The 18,284-nt window shown below is 40.6% G+C and overlaps 7 protein-coding genes across 7 annotated transcripts; 5 read left to right on the top strand and 2 right to left on the bottom strand. All coding sequences in view use genetic code 12, as the record gives it.

Moving 5' to 3' along the window:
- Positions 1–521: 521 nt before the first annotated feature.
- Positions 522–1,876, bottom strand: RJT20DRAFT_7322 (uncharacterized protein). The gene has a single exon (XM_064921174.1). It carries the CDS (start codon positions 1,455–1,457, stop codon positions 705–707), a length of 753 nt encoding a protein of 250 aa, XP_064776653.1. The 5' UTR covers positions 1,458–1,876; the 3' UTR covers positions 522–704.
- Positions 1,877–3,977, bottom strand: AVT7 (Avt7p). The gene has a single exon (XM_064921178.1). It carries the CDS (start codon positions 3,637–3,639, stop codon positions 2,296–2,298), a length of 1,344 nt encoding a protein of 447 aa, XP_064776652.1. The 5' UTR covers positions 3,640–3,977; the 3' UTR covers positions 1,877–2,295.
- A 1,909-nt stretch (positions 3,978–5,886) lies between these two features.
- Positions 5,887–7,697, top strand: HOG1 (mitogen-activated protein kinase). The gene has a single exon (XM_064921177.1). The coding sequence runs from the start codon at positions 6,139–6,141 to the stop codon at positions 7,279–7,281; it is 1,143 nt and encodes a 380-aa protein (XP_064776651.1). The 5' UTR covers positions 5,887–6,138; the 3' UTR covers positions 7,282–7,697.
- A 1-nt stretch (position 7,698) lies between these two features.
- Positions 7,699–9,957, top strand: RJT20DRAFT_7456 (uncharacterized protein). The gene has a single exon (XM_064921179.1). It carries the CDS (start codon positions 7,884–7,886, stop codon positions 9,894–9,896), a length of 2,013 nt encoding a protein of 670 aa, XP_064776650.1. The 5' UTR covers positions 7,699–7,883; the 3' UTR covers positions 9,897–9,957.
- A 600-nt stretch (positions 9,958–10,557) lies between these two features.
- On the top strand, positions 10,558–12,427 carry PGA17 (Pga17p). The gene has a single exon (XM_064915993.1). It carries the CDS (start codon positions 10,721–10,723, stop codon positions 12,287–12,289), a length of 1,569 nt encoding a protein of 522 aa, XP_064776649.1. The 5' UTR covers positions 10,558–10,720; the 3' UTR covers positions 12,290–12,427.
- A 317-nt stretch (positions 12,428–12,744) lies between these two features.
- RJT20DRAFT_123619 (AMP deaminase) lies at positions 12,745–15,371 on the top strand. Its single transcript, XM_064915992.1, has one exon. The coding sequence runs from the start codon at positions 12,814–12,816 to the stop codon at positions 15,133–15,135; it is 2,322 nt and encodes a 773-aa protein (XP_064776648.1). The 5' UTR covers positions 12,745–12,813; the 3' UTR covers positions 15,136–15,371.
- Positions 15,372–15,885: 514 nt separating this feature from the next.
- Positions 15,886–18,062, top strand: THI20 (trifunctional hydroxymethylpyrimidine kinase/phosphomethylpyrimidine kinase/thiaminase). Its single transcript, XM_064919067.1, has one exon. It carries the CDS (start codon positions 15,923–15,925, stop codon positions 17,657–17,659), a length of 1,737 nt encoding a protein of 578 aa, XP_064776647.1. The 5' UTR covers positions 15,886–15,922; the 3' UTR covers positions 17,660–18,062.
- The last annotated feature ends 222 nt before the right edge of the window (positions 18,063–18,284 follow it).

The following is an 18,284-nucleotide window of genomic DNA, read 5'->3' as shown; positions in this document are numbered from 1 at the left end:
GTAGTGGTGAGATCGTATGCTTAATCAATTGCAACACGGAACCGGAGTATATGCTTTTAATGAAGTCTCAGTGGAAGTCTCTGGTGACGGTATTTTTTTATGCTGCAACGTGCATGCTGTAGGGTTGTCAGATTGGAACCTTAATGTTGGGTGAGCTGAGTCGTATGAGGACCATGGCAATTTGGTGGCGTTTTCTTGTAGTAAAGAGATTGAGCCAGATATGGATACCGGGGATGTGTTAAGTTGGGTTGGGTCGGTGAATTGGGTTTTTTGGAATATTCGAGAGAAAACGGTAACCAGATGTCAAAATAATTCCTAAGAATATGTGCATTTCGCATTGATTTTCACTTTTTGCAACTTCAGGGAGAAAATGCTGCAATAAAAGGGGAACACAAGCCAGTTGGAAAAAGTAGTTGATTAGGCTCCATCATCTCAAATGAGGTAAGATCGATTCTCCAGAAAGTTTCTTGATGATCATGATAGGTTAAAAATCCTATTTCACTACACTTCTTATCCATTTTTGTTTATTTTACTACTTATTTGCACTAGTCGACATTCTAACACAGTATTGAAGAAGATAGCTTTGATTCTCTGTGTTGGCTTCATATCTTCTTTGTTCATTCCATCTTTGTAGCAATCTTCTTGTAATATGAGATTCTACTCTTCAAAATGCTGATTGTTTCCCACCATCCCGCGCTATCCCACTATAATGTGAAGTTATTGGTATACTCCTCAGCTGTCAAATTCTTATGGTCAGCAGGATTAGCTGCCAGCTCATACAATGCGATGACCGGGTCTTTATTCAACTCGGTGTACTCTCCCCTTATCTCTAAGTAATGGAGGTGAGATTCATCTTCCTCCTCTTCGTTATGGATATTCTCTATGAAAATCGTCAATTGTTGGACTCCAGTGAAGATATGACGTGGCAAATAGTGCTCTACAAAGTCCCCTTCTTCTTCAAGCACTTCTGGAATATCGTCATCATCATCATTGTACATCACTCCAATCTGTGGATGACTTATAACGAAAGCAGGTTTCTTCCCCTCCACAGTGTCAAAGTCGACTTCTGTGTCATTTTTGAAGAGTTTTATTGTTTTGGGACAGTATTTGTCTCCGTTGGTTCTCAAAATGAGCGAAAACAACTTAACCGAGGCGTTCAAGAAGGGAATGTTGATAATCAATTGGGCATCGCAGTCTGATTTAATCACCGGCTTCAACTTGTACTTGTCCTCAGGAGATTTGAACAATTTCTGCAAATCATCGGACTGATTAGCCAAATTCAACGCTGTCAAATGCACTGTATCTATTTTGGAAAGCAACGACTGGGAGATATTGGTTGGTATTGGGGCAACGTGCAGATGGTCATGTTGGTGGGAATGGCTATGGCCGTCGCCGTCGCCATCTCCATGGCCTCCTCCATGACTATGAGAGTGGAAATGTTGGTCTTCGCAGGACATTCCACTGTAATAGCTACTACGGTATATAAGTACTCTGTGCAATGAGCTAACTACTGGTAACTAGCAACTTTCTACAAATCAGATCGGTTTACAGACCAATTTATACCTATAATAATGTAGAGAAGAACAAAAAAACAGATACTCCACTATAATATATTTTTCATAGTGATCTGAATTGTGGAGAGACCGTCATAGTTAAATAGGTCCTTTATAGTGGAGTATTTCCTTTATAGTGGTAAGTGCGCTTCGCTAAGTGACAGTAATGTTAGTGGAGAGAGTGATGCACGTAATGGGTGCAAAAGTCTGGGCAAGAGGACGGATTTAGCGTTGTGTGATGGCTCTTGAAGTGGAGAAGCTTGGATGGTACTTGGATGGTGACAGGCAGCTATTGGAGAGCTGTTGGATGGCAATTCGGCGGCAATTGGACTATTAGATGGCACGGGGCCATTTGGCGGTCTGTGGATAGCAATTAGACAATTAGATGGTATTTGGATGGCTATCCAACATTACATAGTATATGATAATACACAATGAGTGCCTGATGTATAGGTATTTCCAAGTGAAATTGAAATATATGGGAGCTGGTGATGCTTCTTTAGAAAAGAATACATAAAGCATTTCTATTACACATTATTCGTGGTTCAACCGGTATTCATGTATTATAAATATGTACTATAAGAACATCTTATGTGTTCTGATCTCCCTGTCTAATCGCTTCATTTTTTATTTTATGACTACTTTCACCTGACTCAAGTCTATAAAATCCTTACCTGATACCTTTTCTTCTTTTGTTTCTAATAAATCATCAGCAAAAGTGCATGACATCGTTCTCAATATCCTAAACTTGGTTCAAGAATAAACTAGTGTACAAACACAACACCATTACTACAAAACCCCAAATGGTCAAGCCCAAAGAGAGGTTCTTGAAGATGACCTCCAACACGCTCGGGTCATCCAGCTCAGAACCAATCAACTTCCAACCAAATAATCCTGGCAAAATGAAAGAAATGGCTGTAGAACCAGTGGCCCCAACAATAGCAAGGACCAATGCAAAAGACTTGATTGTGATCGCAAGGATGTAGCCTGCAATCAATAAAGCAGCAGTGATGATAATAAAGACGTTGTCTGGGAAAGGCACAATATGTGACTGTGCCTTAGTTGCTGCTATTTCAAGTGACTCGTGGGTTTCGGTTGCACTTAACAAGCCAGTAGATTCAGAAGGAGGAGCAGTAGCTTCTTCAGACTCTGGCTGGTGGAATAAGTTGATTTTTGTCCAGTAGTAGATGTTGTTGACCGAGATTCTAGCTGGGTGGATCATAAGTGGGAAGGAAAAGATCACCATGAACACAATACAGAAACGGCCCAAGCTTGTAGTCCATGCATTAGGATACAGCAAGATGACATTACCATTAACTTTGTCACCGAAAGTCAAGTATCCAGCTAATCCTACCACAATGAAGAGAACGGCAGAAATTAGAATGGCTAAATTGACAAGTCCTGTAAGGCTCGTCAATGACTTGTCTCTGGCTTCGTTTACGATGGAGAACATGTTCTGGTGACCAGTAAAGGCAAACACAATAATGGAGAACGTACTGAAAATACCCGTCACCGTTGGTGGAATAAGAACAATGTCTCCCTTCAATTCGCTGGGAACGTCTCCTATAAGGAAATGGCCAATGACAAGCAAAGACATGTAGAAAATAGCGACTAGTCCAAGAATAGAAGTGTATTTCAATGAGTCTAAGTTCTTGAGAAACGAAAGAGGAACACAGATTATGGTGGAAACCAAGATCCAGAAGGTTCTGTGGTGTTCTGGATCGACATATGGTACGTAAGTGATGATAGTAGGGGTAATGTCACCAATCAAAACCAAGTATGACAATGCACAACCGAAGCATTGGACTGCAATAGCTATATCAAAGACCACCGACAATGTAGGGTAAGTCACTGAGCACAAGTTGAAGAATGTGGCATGTCCAGTGGGCACATACTTGGAAGTGTATGCTTGAAGGAAGAGGCCGTATCCAGAGGTGACAGCTGCTAGCAAGATGATGAAGATACCGGCCACAATACCGTCAGTGGAGAATGCTAAAGGCATTGAGAGCAAACCTGCTCCGATGATTGTTTTGACCAATGAGATGGACGACGAGATGGTGGAAGCGCCCTGATCGACAGTTGGCATGGTTGAAGGTAATTCTATGGATGGGTGAATGAGTGATGAAGTTAATTCAGAAATGAAGACTATTGGGTTCTATGAAAAGACGTTTTGCTGTCAAAAGTGAAGCCCAGATAGTTTTTGAGCAAGATGGTTGCTAAATACTAGGATAAAAGCTAGATACTAATAGATACTAGTAACAGTCAATAGGTGGGACAATACTAATAGACGCTGAGTTGTACGCTAATTAGAAAGGTGAGGTAAGGAAAGGTAATCAGAACACCTGGTAATAGAACAGAAGAACTGTACTATCAAAAGAACTGTATTATCAAAAGGATGGTATCAAAAGGATATTAAGTAACACGAAAAGATCAATTTTTGTATATATATCTAACAGTTAATAGTTAAGACGTAATACTTAATACTGAATACTTAATACTTAATATCACAATGCACTGAGGTCTAATATAATAAATACCCAGTGGACTAAACACACCAAAAAGACTTCTAATATATATACAATATGTCGCCTACTACTATATCTATGACTATATCTATGACTATATATCTCTCGAAGAATGCGACAACAAAACTATCTAATTCTCCAAAGTCTACCTCTGCTTACTTACTCCTCTCTAATTGTAGCAACTAGCAATATTATTAATATTATTCCACTATTACAGTAGTAGACTAATGTCCTAACTATGGCTTTTTAATGGAAGAAAGCAATTCCGTCTGTGCTCGTTCTGTACGTTGCGTCCCTCCACTGACAGCAGCAGAGAAAAAGACTTCTGACAACATGCCAGTAGTAGGAGTGCATGGGGAATGCCGTTTCTTTTCAGTATGCCTTGTGGGGCAGAAAAGTAGGACTTTTTTATGGACTAGTGGAGGAAGGAGGGGTGGGGATAAATGGGGCGGCCTGGGACCGGGAAGATATGTTCTGGAAGGATTCTGGATGGCCAGATGGATCACAAAAACCGATCTGCATTCGTGTTTTGCAAGTCTTGGCCGGTTTCGAACAAGGATGGTGTACAAGAATTGGCCTATAGTGGTGGCGTATAGTCGTGATTCGGTACTGTAAGTGGAGGAATGTAGTATGCGGCGGGAAGGACGTTTTTGGGACACACGGATTTGCAACCGCGTGCGGCAGTGATTTTCGAGTTCGGAGCCAGGGAGTGGCACAGACGTGGCACAGAAGAGGCACGGGAGAAGAAAGGGTATTGTCATTACTACGACATAAGCTTTTTTATATTCCCATATTCCCGTTTTGTGCTGTCTGTCATTCATTCATGGTGGACACGGATGTCTTTGTCCATTATAGAAAACTACAAATAATGAAGCTACACATCAAGAAGCTACGGTCTCACTTACTACAATTATAACTAAGAAAACTCCTTAACCCAAACTCCTCTTAGTGGTGCAACGTTAATTATTCATTCACCTCTCCCTCTTCTCTCCCTCTTCTCTGCTGTGCTGTGTTGATCTCACCGCTCACGCATACGGGATTCTTTGCTTCTAAATAAAAATTGCGAAAAATTTGAAAAATTTCAATAGGCTACGAACCCTAACGGCCATTGATGTAGATGTTGCATTGAATTCTCACAACTCGTCTATTATCTCAATCCCCACTGCCTCCACCGTCATTTCTGAACGACTGCAACCACTACCTTCACGTTACGGCTCTGTCCAGCAATCTGCCGTGGGGCCTGCTCAACATTCCTTTTGGGGCTTATGCTCCAATCTGGACTCTGGCTCGCTGTATGCACCTCGGTCCATTATCTCTTGGAGGAAATCCTATGTGTCTCTGACACATTATTATACCCTGAAAAACCACATCTAGGCCCAGTCATTCCATCCAAAAATACTATTTTCCAAAACCAAAATAACGCCATCCTACTCTCCGAAACCGCACTATTTCAAATACCTCAATATCTCTCCAAAAACTCTATTTCCTCCCACCCCACACTTCCACTATCTCATCTCCCCCCCTTTTCCTCTCATCTTATCATCTCGCTGGTCTAAAAATTCTGCTAGACTAACCCGGGCTGTATGCACACCTTCTGCGAACCCGTCATTCCTCACTTTGGAAACTGTTTTGACCGTTACTCCTTAGTAGTGGAGTAACACAGTATTGCTTGGAGTTAGTCAGCGGCAAGCATCAAGTATCACAACCATCACACCATCGACCAACCGTTGGAGGATTTCATACGCGGCAGTCGTACAGAGGACCCCATTTGACCAGTTTTACCAGAAAATCAATCACAACAAGCCAATTGTGTTGTGTGTGTTTGTTACTATTATTATTTGTTACTGATACTATTTGTTGTTTTGTAACAGTCCCCTGAGAAGAAAGTCGACGCCAGAACTTCAGTATCGCCACGAAATCTATCGTACATTCAACACACCAGCCGCAATCCAACACCCCCAGAAGTCAGCCTGTTGAACGATACCTTTCAATAGCGCTATAAACATCACACATCGCCAAACACTGGTTTTGCCCTCGCTATCACACACCTATAAACTATCATGTCTTCAGACGGAGAATTCACCAGAACACAGATCTTCGGCACAGTCTTCGAAATCACCAATCGCTACACCGACTTGAACCCGGTGGGCATGGGTGCTTTCGGACTCGTCTGTTCTGCCGTAGACAAACTCACAGGCCAGAATGTGGCCGTGAAGAAAATCATGAAGCCGTTTCTGACATCAGTATTGGCCAAGAGAACATATCGTGAGTTGAAATTGTTGAAGCATTTGCGCCACGAGAACTTGATCACATTGGACGACATTTTCCTTTCGCCTTTGGAAGACATTTACTTTGTCAATGAACTTCAAGGTACAGATCTTCATCGTCTTTTGACATCAAGACCTTTGGAAAAACAGTTCATCCAATATTTCACCTACCAAATCCTTCGTGGTTTGAAGTACATTCACTCAGCTGGCGTAATCCACAGAGATTTGAAGCCTTCCAACATTCTCATCAACGAGAACTGTGACTTGAAGATTTGTGATTTCGGTTTGGCCAGAATTCAAGATCCTCAAATGACAGGTTATGTGTCAACCAGATATTACAGAGCTCCAGAGATCATGTTGACATGGCAAAAGTACGACACAGAGGTCGATATGTGGTCCGTCGGTTGTATACTAGCTGAAATGATCGAAGGTAAGCCCTTGTTCCCAGGAAAGGACCATGTCCATCAATTTTCTATTATTACCGAATTGCTAGGCTCTCCTCCACCAGATGTGATCGACACAATCTGTTCAGAAAACACATTGAGATTTGTACAATCACTTCCACATAGAGACCCAATACCTTTCAGCGAAAGATTTGCCCAATGCACCCATGTGGAGCCAGAAGCAATCGATTTGTTAGCAAAGATGTTGATTTTCGACCCAAAGAAGCGTATTAGTGCCGTCGATGCATTAACACACCCATACATGGAACCATATCATGACCCAACCGACGAACCGATCTGTGAAAGCAAGTTTGATTGGAGTTTCAACGATGCAGACTTGCCTGTGGATACTTGGAGAGTAATGATGTATAGTGAGATCCTTGATTTCCATCAGATCGTAGGCGTAGGAAACGACGAGAACGGACAGAGCGTAACCCAAGAGGATATTGCACATATCCAGCAAGACGGTATTCAGGCCCCTCAAGCAATCTAGATAAACCGCACACGAATGTTCGAAGTCGCTGAATGGTAAAGTGATTTCCAGCGGGGCCGAGACACTAAGTTTTATGACAAGAACAATAAGATGGACATGTCGATTGAATAGATAATCCAGCCTATGACCAAAGGATCCATCCACGGTATTTATGTCCCATTTGGTATTGACAGACCACTCTGCTCCTCGTCTGCTACCTTTGTCCTAACAAGTAAATGTACCAATTTTCGACCAGTCGTCTTTCATTATGCATTACTGAATCATATTTATGTCCCTTCTTCTTCATCTTCTGTTTGCTTGCTTGCTAGTTTCTTTTTACTCGGGATTGTATAAACTAATCTACATAATGCTTCTTTATTGCACCCTATTACACTGTACAACAGTAACACCACACTAACAATAAATGTCGTTCGTTTATCCAAATGTCGCCAATTTCCAATCTTCCAAAACCTCCAACAACACGCCTTTTGAGATAAACAGCGGCTCACAAAAATGCGACATTCACTATTCATTATCAGTTGTTACTGACTCTTCTTGCAAACATACGACTAATAGGGCTTTTTGATACTATACACTCGACGAAACATTCCATTGCTTCAGATATGCCGAGTAAGAGATTGCAGCACTCAATTGACCGGTTTCTGGAGAGTGCCAAACCGTCATTTATCAAACAGGTTGACGGTTCATTGGCAGTTTCGTTGACGTACATCAATAACCCTGATCCCGCAACAGCATCGAAGGATACAGTTGTCAATGAATGTCTCATCAGCTTCCACAATATTCTGGATAAGAATATCACAATAAATCCGGAAGAAAGTCGTACGTCGTCTGCTCCAAGCGACGACGAATCCAGTCGCAATGGTAACGGAAACGTTAATGGTTCTAGTAACAGTTGGTTTGGTGCAATTTTCAGTTCTACAAACGAGGCAACCCATTTAATGGAGGAAGAACCAACGCCAGAATCAGATGATGTGAAAATTTTTCTAGGATACATCCAATTGATGGGGTACATCGTGCTTAACTACAAATTTGGCTTGAACACTTCGGCGACATCATTAGACTTGAATGCCAAAAGTCCCCACTGGTGGGCAAATAGAGACTATATCAATCAGTATAAAGACACTGATGGCGAAGATGGCCAGTACGCGGACGAGATACTGGAAAGATTGGATACGGTTCCTTTTGTAAAGGAGAACTTGGACAAACCTTTGATTGTAGGTGGAAAGTTGGGAGGAGTTGGTGATTTAATTGTCGAGCAGGCTGGAACAACAAATCATTGGATAGACAGAACCAAGTTATATTTTGTTCATGATTTGTTATTTCCCTTTAACTCGTATCTACCCCCCAGATTTAACAAAGCATCATCCATACAGACAGACATAAAAATACCAGCCAAGGAGCTTACTGAAAGCATTATACCTTTCTATTCAACGTCGCAGTCGCTTCTATTCACTGATTTGAATATAGAGCCACAAAGCACAAAAACGTTTCACATTAAGTTCCCCAGACCTACTGATCTACCACCCTCGTACAATTCCCGTCTGACGGGTCCCTTATGTGATCAAGGATTAATCAGTATCAAATACTCGTTGATTGTTAACCTTCTGCAAAGCTCCGGAAATCAATTCGGATCTCATTCAGTTTACTTCCCCTTGGATATAATTGGAGAGAGAATTGGTGTCAATGAAAGGTGGTTGCAAAGAGACTACTTTCAAAACAAAAGCAAAATAGATAAAGATTGGAAAGTGGAAATTATCGAAAAGGAAGAGATTGTACAGCCGCAGTTTCTTGGCAATGTATCAGAGTCGATCGAAACCAGAGAAGCATTCTTAGGAGATTTATCTAAGTTGATAGAGTCCGACTTATATAACATGCCCAAAATGTCGACAAACGAAAGGAAAAAGAGTGTCCATACATACGAACCATATGAAGAAGAAGAGCAGATCGAAGGAAAACTTGTTCCTCAATTACCAAACCATTTGAAAACACAGTTTCAACTTCGAGTGAACAATAGTAAGCTTTGTTTGATAAGCTTGTCTAGGCCATATTACCATGTTGGTGACGACATAAATTTCATCTTGGATATCAATCCTGATGAAAATAGTCCTACAACTAAGATCGTTGGTTTTATTGTCCATCTAGAAGCCCACGAGATTTTCCACTGTAGTAAAGTCACAGAGAATCCCGCAGAGAAGGCAGATATTACAAATAGCTACAGGATTACAGGAAGCATAAAATACAACACATATGGATCATCATTACCGAATGCAATTTTACCGAAGGCCGAGCAGAAAAGCACATTAATCAACGGGTCAATTAATATCCCAAAACATTCATCACAGCAATTCCAAAGTTCGGCACTAATGGATTTGAAGTACTATATCGTATTTAAATTCAACCTAAATCTATTCATAGGAGAATCCAAAGAGGAAAGTAACCAGAACTCCAATTCTGCAAATCAGGAAGTCGGGGATACTGAAGCTGAGGCGACTGGGTTGATAGAAACAGAGACCCAGGCAACTAACCGTCCTCGCAAAAATAAGGTTGACGACTTCAAATTTAACAGTAGTGGAACAGAGCTTAGGTTTAGGCTCCCTATTTACCTTCTTCCATAGCATTTCTCGGTGAAAATATCATTTAGTTAGGTACGGAGTCACATATACAGTACTAGCTTTGGTTTAAAATTCAGCTGTAGACTCTACATCGAGCCATAGCTTTAGCGATGTAGGCGTTTAATTAACCCCTCATAGTCCACCGACTTCTCGAGTCTTTCTCTATTTCTGGTAAAAACAAAATAATAAAGTCCCACGATTCAATAGTGAACGTGAAAACCTTGTCTCTATGTGTCAAAGTCGGCATGAGATCAAAGAATATTCCTATTGTTGCCTGCCGCCCTTTTCCCCTTAATTGTAGTAATACTTCCTGAATGGAGTCTTCGCCTTCATACAATGTGTTTTCAATGCTTTCCATGCTATTGATTGCAATAAATTGATGCTGAGAATTACCCGATTAGGCTGTTTAATTAACTTTGATTCGGCCGCAATTCTCGAACCGGTTTTGCTGAGAAGAATTTCCTGATTGGGAAATCGCACTATTTTCCTAATGCGGACAAGAGTCGCAAAATTAGAGAATATCTGCAAAAAACAATCAGGAATCTGGTGGAAAAGGTAGGGAATAGTACCAATGAATCTGTGGCTAAACTATTCCCCAACTGTCAAATGGAGTGCAAATATGCATATGGGGTCAAAATACACACCCGAATGGGTTCGTCAGCTGGTTGACGATGTTATTATATATATAAGGAGGCTATTCCACCCCCTGTCACTCGCTGGGGACTAGCACTTACCATTCCAGAAAGTCGTTGTTCAAGACCCCTGTCAATCCTTCGTTTATAACTAATTCAAAAAAGACAGCTTGATACAAGATCGTACTATTGATAATGAAATTCTCCACTGTAGCTACGACGTTATTGTCCACCTCTGCCTTGGTGGCAGCTCAACCAGCAATCGACCAAGTTTTCGACGTTGAGCTCACTGAAAGAGACTTCACAGCCATCGAACTCTCCGAGAGAGGTATAGTTTCAACCATAGAAGAGTTGTTGGGTTCCATCAACTATTCCAGAATTCTTGACTCCATCGACTTTGAAGGAATAGCTGGATTTGCTAACAACTTGTTGACTGAAAACAACAACGTTCAATATCTTGACGATATCTTGATTGGTTTGAAAGACACCCATCTTGTTCCAGAGGCTCTTATCTTCTTGTTGAGCAACAACAGTACTAGAGAGATCGTAACCGAGGTTGTTGTCGACACTTTACCATATCTCGCAAAACTTGACTTCACTCCTATCTTTGTTGCTTTAGACAGATCTGGTTTGTTATACACTATCATTGCTGGTGTCATCGAAGACCCAGATACCATCCCATCAGTTATCAGCATTGTCAAGAAGTTCATTGCCTCTGGTGCTCTCGGAGATCTTTTTGGTGATTTGGAAGGTGCTGTCGAAGGTCTCTTTGGCATTCACGGCTCCGCAACCGCAACTACCGGTGCTGCTCAGACTTATGCCCCTGTCACAACTAAGGCTCCTACCACTATTGCCACTACAGCCACTACTGCTGCTGCCGCAGCTGCACCTATTTCCCCTGTTTCTTTTAATTTCGATAATTTGCCACAAACTAACAGTGATGGTGCCTCGATTGATCTTGCTGCTTTGTCCCAAGCACTCGGTCTCGCTCAGTCCCTTGGACCAGCCACTGGTGGTGCTGCTGCTCCAACAGCTACTTTGGCTACTTCGGGATCTTCATCTTCTGACATCAATGACTCTACACTCTCCTACTTGGCCTCTGTGTACGGTCAATCCAGAAAGAAGAGAGATTATTTCGATGCTGTTGCCAAGCGTGCTGAAGCAGCTCCAATTGACAATGTTGATGCCGTCTTGAACTTAGACAAGAGAGACAACATTGAGGATTTATTGACCACCATCTTTACTTCCGTCGAGCATTCGGGATTGGTTAACGACACTGTCCACATCCTTCTCACCAACCCAGAGTACCAAGACACTGTTGTTATTTTGCTTGAAGGTGCATTCCAAAACATTGGTGCTGGTCTTAGTAATATCAACCTTTCTTCTCTTATTTCCACTCTTACTCCAATTGTCAAACAATTGCTCAACTCTGGTCTCTTGACCAGTACAGTGGAAAAGGCTCTTCAAGACCCAGACTTGAAGGCTGCTTTGGTTAGAGATTTCAAGCAGATTTTCAACTTCAAGAAGAGAGATTTGATAGCAAGACAAGAAGTTCTTTCATTGATTTCGCAACAAGGATCCTCTACCGCTGCAACTTTGTCTACTTCCACCACTACTAAGAAGTCTGCTTCTTCATCCACTACTCATGGTGCCTCTACATCATCTGGTACATCTGATGCTTCAATCTCTTACAAGTCATCTAGAGCCAGCTTGTTAGCCGTCATCTTTGGTGCTGCTGGTATGTCTGCTGCTCTTTTCATTTAAAAAGACCACATCCCATTACGAAAAAAAGCATTTCAATGCTACGACTTATACCTTGAACACCACCTTAAATTCTTCCGTTAGATTTCTTTGAAATTTCTGTTTCTACGTATTAATAAATATTTATGTGTAATTTAGCCACTACTTGAAAATTGTATTGACTGGTTATAAATTTTGTAGCAACCCCCCCACGCAACAAAAGAACTTCGCAGCCTTCCTCTCCAAAAACCCCAATTAAAGTGGCTGCCAAATATGCAGCAACTTCCCAATCAGTAACATCATACTGTACACCCCTATTACATCCTGTATTTCCTGTATTCATAAGTGTTCATTCAGATCGCTCGCCACGTGATGGCACACACCCACACCGCCGTACTCAAGGTAATCTTCACTTGACGTCTCTTCGGACCTCTTCAATTCCAGATCTTATTTAGTGTCTTTTCATTGCTTAGTGATGACGCAAACAATAAAGTTACGCGTGATATAACAACAATTCTAGATAGGATTGTCTTGACCGCGCATTCGTAATGGCTCCCTTTAGCATGGAATTTAGCGGCAAACCCAACGGGCATTTCGAGGACCACGACCTCTACTCGCACGACGATGCCGATGACGAGTTCGAACACCACCACTTCAACAACGACAGTGACGACGACCTCTCGAAATCGTACAATTCCACCCACTTTTCAACCACCGAAGACAGGTTCATCAAAGACCACGATTTGAAGGTAAAGACGTTTGAAGCGTTGCACAGCAACCATCAAAACGGCAACAGCGTACAGGAGGGTTTTCACGTTGGTCAGCCTTCAAGTCCTGTTGCAACACCTATTAAGAGAAGACAGTCCATTATCGACTTACCTCAAACTCACCATAGCACGTCGCACTACCGCCCACTTCCAAGCATTGCACCACAGAACAACAGCAGTGCACAAAATCCATCTGCTAATGTCCATGCTATGCCAGAGGAGTACCCTTCTGAGGAGTTGATCGAACTCTACGAAAATGTCAAGTTCTGTCTCGACCTTAGACACAAATATTTGGGAGCTTCCTTGCAAATCGACGAGATGGTCAATCCAAAGAATAAGGAGGGTTGGATCATCTATCCTCCACCTCCAAAGCCAACCTATAAATCCAAGAATAAATTCAACCAGCTTCCTGATGCCGTGTACGAGGCGGAAGAAGAATTTGATTTCGAAAAATGTAAAATCCCTGGTCCTCAGGAAGGCTATGAGTTCCGTTTGAACGCAGAGGATGTATATCAGGTATTTGACAAGACCACAGGAAAGCCTCTCGTAGAGGTTCCAAATTTGCATGACTATTACGCTGACTTGAATAGCATTATCAAGTTTTCTTCGGATGGACCCACAAAGTCATTTGCTTTCAAAAGATTGCAATATTTGGAGGCTAAGTGGAACATGTACTCCTTGTTGAACGACTTCGAAGAAAACAAGAAGTCTAAGCGTAATCCTCATAGAGATTTCTACAACGTTCGTAAGGTGGACACGCATATTCATCATTCAGCATGTATGAATCAAAAGCATTTGTTGAGATTTATCAAATATAAGTTGAAGACACTGCCAGATGAGCAAGTAATCTTCAGAGACGGGAAGATTTTAACTTTGGATGAGGTATTCAAATCGTTAAAATTAACTGCTTACGACTTGTCTATTGATACTTTGGATATGCACGCACACACAGACTCATTTCATAGATTCGATAAATTCAATTTGAAATATAACCCAATTGGAGAGTCCAGATTGAGAGAAATCTTCTTGAAAACTGATAACTATATTAACGGTAGATACCTCGCTGAATTGACCAAGCAGGTGTTTGATGATCTCGAAGGTTCTAAATACCAGATGACAGAGCTCAGAATTTCAATCTACGGTAGAAATATTGATGAATGGGACAAGCTTGCAGCATGGATTGTCGACAACAAATTGTTTAGTCACAATACTCGTTGGTTGATCCAAGTACCAAGATTATACGATTTGTATAAGAAGAATGGAAACGTTAAGAATTTCAATGATATTCTTAAGAATCTCTTCCAGCCCTTGTATGAGGTAACTTTGAATCCTCAATCTCATCCAAAATTGCACGTGTTCTTACAAAGAGTAATCGGTTTTGATTCAGTTGATGATGAATCGAAACCGGAGAGACCATTGCAGTCAAAGAGATATCCTGTCGCAGGACAATGGGACATTGCTACAAATCCACCATACTCCTATTACTTATATTACCTTTATGCTAATATGACTCCATTAAATAGGTTGAGAGAACGCTTGAACTTCAACACTTTTGTTTTGAGACCTCATTGTGGTGAAGCGGGAGACCCAGAACATTTAATCTCTGCTTTTTTGACATCGCATTCTATTTCCCACGGAATTTTATTAAGAAAGATTCCTTTCATCCAATATTTATATTATTTGGACCAAATTGGATTGGCCATGTCTCCATTATCGAACAATGCCTTGTTCTTGACTTATGACAAGAACCCATTCCACAACTTTTTCAAGAAGGGATTGAATGTTTCATTATCGACTGACGATCCCCTTCAGTTTTCATACACCAAGGAGCCATTGATTGAAGAGTATTCTGTTGCTGCACAAATCTACAAGTTATCTGGTGTTGATATGTGTGAATTGGCATATAATTCTGTGAGACAGTCTGGATGGGAGGCCAGCATCAAGAAACACTGGCTTGGTAAGAAGTATTACTTAGGCGGTATCGCAGGACATGATATTGAGAAGACCAATGTTCCGGACATAAGAGTTAGTTATAGAGAAGATACCTTGAAGAGTGAACTTCAGTTAGTTGATTTTTACACGAATTTGAAGATCAAAGAGTAAAGCAGATCAACTGCTATAAATGCCAAAGTATGCATCATTTTTTACATTTTTTTGTTTAAAAGTTGACAACCAATCAGTAGTTTCATGATCTGTTGATAATTTCCTTTTTTTTAATGTAATAGACCATATATACTATTTACCCACTGAATATAATACCCCTTCAATCATACAATAAAAGCTGAATAGTTTCATCAAGTCTATCAGGTGCCACATTCTCAAACTCCTAAGATGAATAACTATATATATTATAAAATCGGTAATGGTGTCCGTGAATGATTTTGCGGACCGTTTTTGTAGAAGATATTATGCATTCCGTAAGGAATCGGGGGTTCTTTCTTTGTAAAGCAATATTGCATCTCATTCATAGAATTTTCCGGGTTTTATTATACTGAAGGCTTACAACAAGCGAGAGAAGCCTTCTTTATATTGTCGTTCGTATCTATTTTCTTTTTTTTATATGTATATCCACCAAAAAAGACTACTGAACCCAGAAGTACTATTTTTCTATCTTTCCATCAACTTGGATGAAAAATCCTGTAACATGAAGCTTGTAATAAGAAACTTCCAACAAGAAGCTTCTATGCCTCGTCAACTCCAACCCCTCTTTGTGACATCACAATTGCTGCAATTCTTAATGCAAAAAAAGAATGCGTGAACCTTATAAACGCATTTTTCATATGCGCTTATTGAACCCTATGTTGCGAAATTAAACGAATACTTCACTAGTTTTAATGGAGGTGAAAAATCCGTATCAAGAGGAGATTCTACTCTTCAGAGACGATAGAGAATGACGAAAGTATCTGTAGTACTGCTTAGATCACCTCAGGTGAAGAAAAAAGTGGACTTGCCTGCTGTTCTTACCATAGCTGGATCAGACAGCTCAGGTGGTGCTGGAATCGAGGCCGATTTGAAAACTTTCAGCGCCCATAATGTGTATGGTTTAACTTGTATTGCAGCCTTGACGGCTCAGAATACTCAATTGGTGAAGACGTTTGAAAAGACGCCAAAAGCCTTAATTTCAAATATTCTCGATCTTAACTTTAAGGATTTTGTTCATGGCTATGAGGAAAATCAGCAGCCCTTGAAAGCAATCAAGACAGGAATGCTAACATCAGAAGCAGTAGAAGTTTTGGGTGAGTACTTGCCTGAAATTAAGAAACATAATATTAAGTTGGTATTGGATCCTGTAATGATAAGCACGTCAGGCTCAAAGCTAATTGACGAGGAGGGAATGAAATTATGCGTTGATACATTGATTAAAGACGCTTACTTGGTTACACCCAATTTTGATGAAGCAAGGGCACTCAGCGGAATAGCTATTGGCGTCGACTTCCCTGATGCAGTGATAGAAACAAAGGATGATTATTTACAATTTGTGAAATCTTTACTGAATGCTTTGAAGTGCCAGAACATTTTAGTCAAAGGTGGACATCTTCCTTGGGACTTGAGAACAGATGCCCCATTCAAAGGAACCGATTACGTTGGATTCGAGGACCACATTGGTATTGTAGATGTTTTATATCAACCAAGTACCGATGAAGCTACTTTTTTCGTCTCGAAGTTTATTAATTCTAAAGACACCCATGGAACAGGATGCACATTAGCATCAGCTATAGCTGCAAATGTAGCCAAAGGTGTTCCACTTAAAGAAGCTATTGCGTTATCTATTGACTTTATTCATCAAGGTATTTTGAGTATGGGTCGTAAATTAGGTTTCGGTCACGGCCCATTAAATCATAATATTAAGCCGGAAGTTTCTTTTAATTTGGTTGTGACATCCAGCTCATCAAAAGTACAACAGGAAATCATTAGCAACAAGCAGTCTTTCTTGGAGTACTTCAAAAATCATCTGAAAGTCAAGGATAACTGGAGAGAGTATACAGAGCATCGTTTTGTTAAGCTTTTGGCTGAAGATAAGTTGGAATTTGATAGGTTTCTCTATTTCCTTAAACAAGATTACTATTACTTGGTCAACTATGCTCAAATGCATGGGTTGGCAGCCTCGTCTGCTCCAACGTACCATCAGACACATGCTGAATCTCTTATTATCGGCAACATTGTCAATGAAATTGAAAGACACAAGGAGAAACTTTGCAAGAAATACGATATTGATTATGAGAGAGATATAGATCTAGACATTGAATTACAGCCAGGAAAGGCATGTTTAGACTATTGCAATTATCTCTTAGATATCGGAAACAAAGAGGATTTTTTGGGTATAAAGGTAGCACTAGCTCCGTGCTTGCATGGTTACTACGAAGCTGGCACGTACGGTGTAGAAATCAGAAAGAATTTTGATGTTTCAACTAGCAAGTTGGACAAGGAGACTTCAGAAGTGTATGAATCGTGGTTGGGAGACTACAACTCTGAATGGTATGCTAGTGCCTATGAAGAAGGTAAACAGACTCTTCAAGAGTTGATGGAGAAGCAAGAGATCTCGGATGATAGACTTGAAGAGTTAGTAGGTATCTTCAACGAGGTGACGAAATTAGAGGTTCGTTTCTGGGATGAAGTTCTTAAGTAGTTTGATAGAGTTGGTAGAGAGATGGTACGACATTCTTGGCCATTTAATTGTAATCTGAACAGGCTACAACACTAGATAGAGAAACTCTGTTCATGATTATTGAAACGTTCGATTTAGATGAAATATACATAACTTGCGATACAAGGGAATTTTTCCATTTTAAAAGCTACAGAAGCTTTATTAATTGTGATTCCAAGGTTTGGATATGTTGTTTTGGGGACATTTTTCAAATATTTACTCTACAATGTCACATTTATGCTGTTTTCACAACAATTTTGCAGACTTAATTCTGATTTTGGATGAAGAGGAATGAGATTGCGACAAATTTAGGCTGGTCGAATATGCGACACATGGATACTGAGAGACATTGTTACCATTAGCCTCTTGTCATTTACTCTCTACCTTTATCTTTTATATAAAATTCTATATTTATTCTACATTATTGAATAATATATACTTCCCCTCCCCTTTCCACTCCGCCATACTTAGAGCATTGGTAGTCAAGGAGTTCTACTATATTCATGGTATTTATGGTATTTGAAATTGAAAATTTCGGGTAGATACAAAGATCTTAGGGAAGTCCACAGAAGGAGGTTATATACGACATCTCTTGAGAAAATTGTTA

This window comes from Scheffersomyces xylosifermentans, assembly GCF_036884685.1.
Source record: "Scheffersomyces xylosifermentans strain CBS 12540 chromosome Unknown RJT20scaffold_1, whole genome shotgun sequence".
Lineage (NCBI taxonomy): Eukaryota > Fungi > Ascomycota > Pichiomycetes > Serinales > Debaryomycetaceae > Scheffersomyces > Scheffersomyces xylosifermentans.
This window is presented reverse-complemented; position numbering and strand designations above follow the sequence as displayed.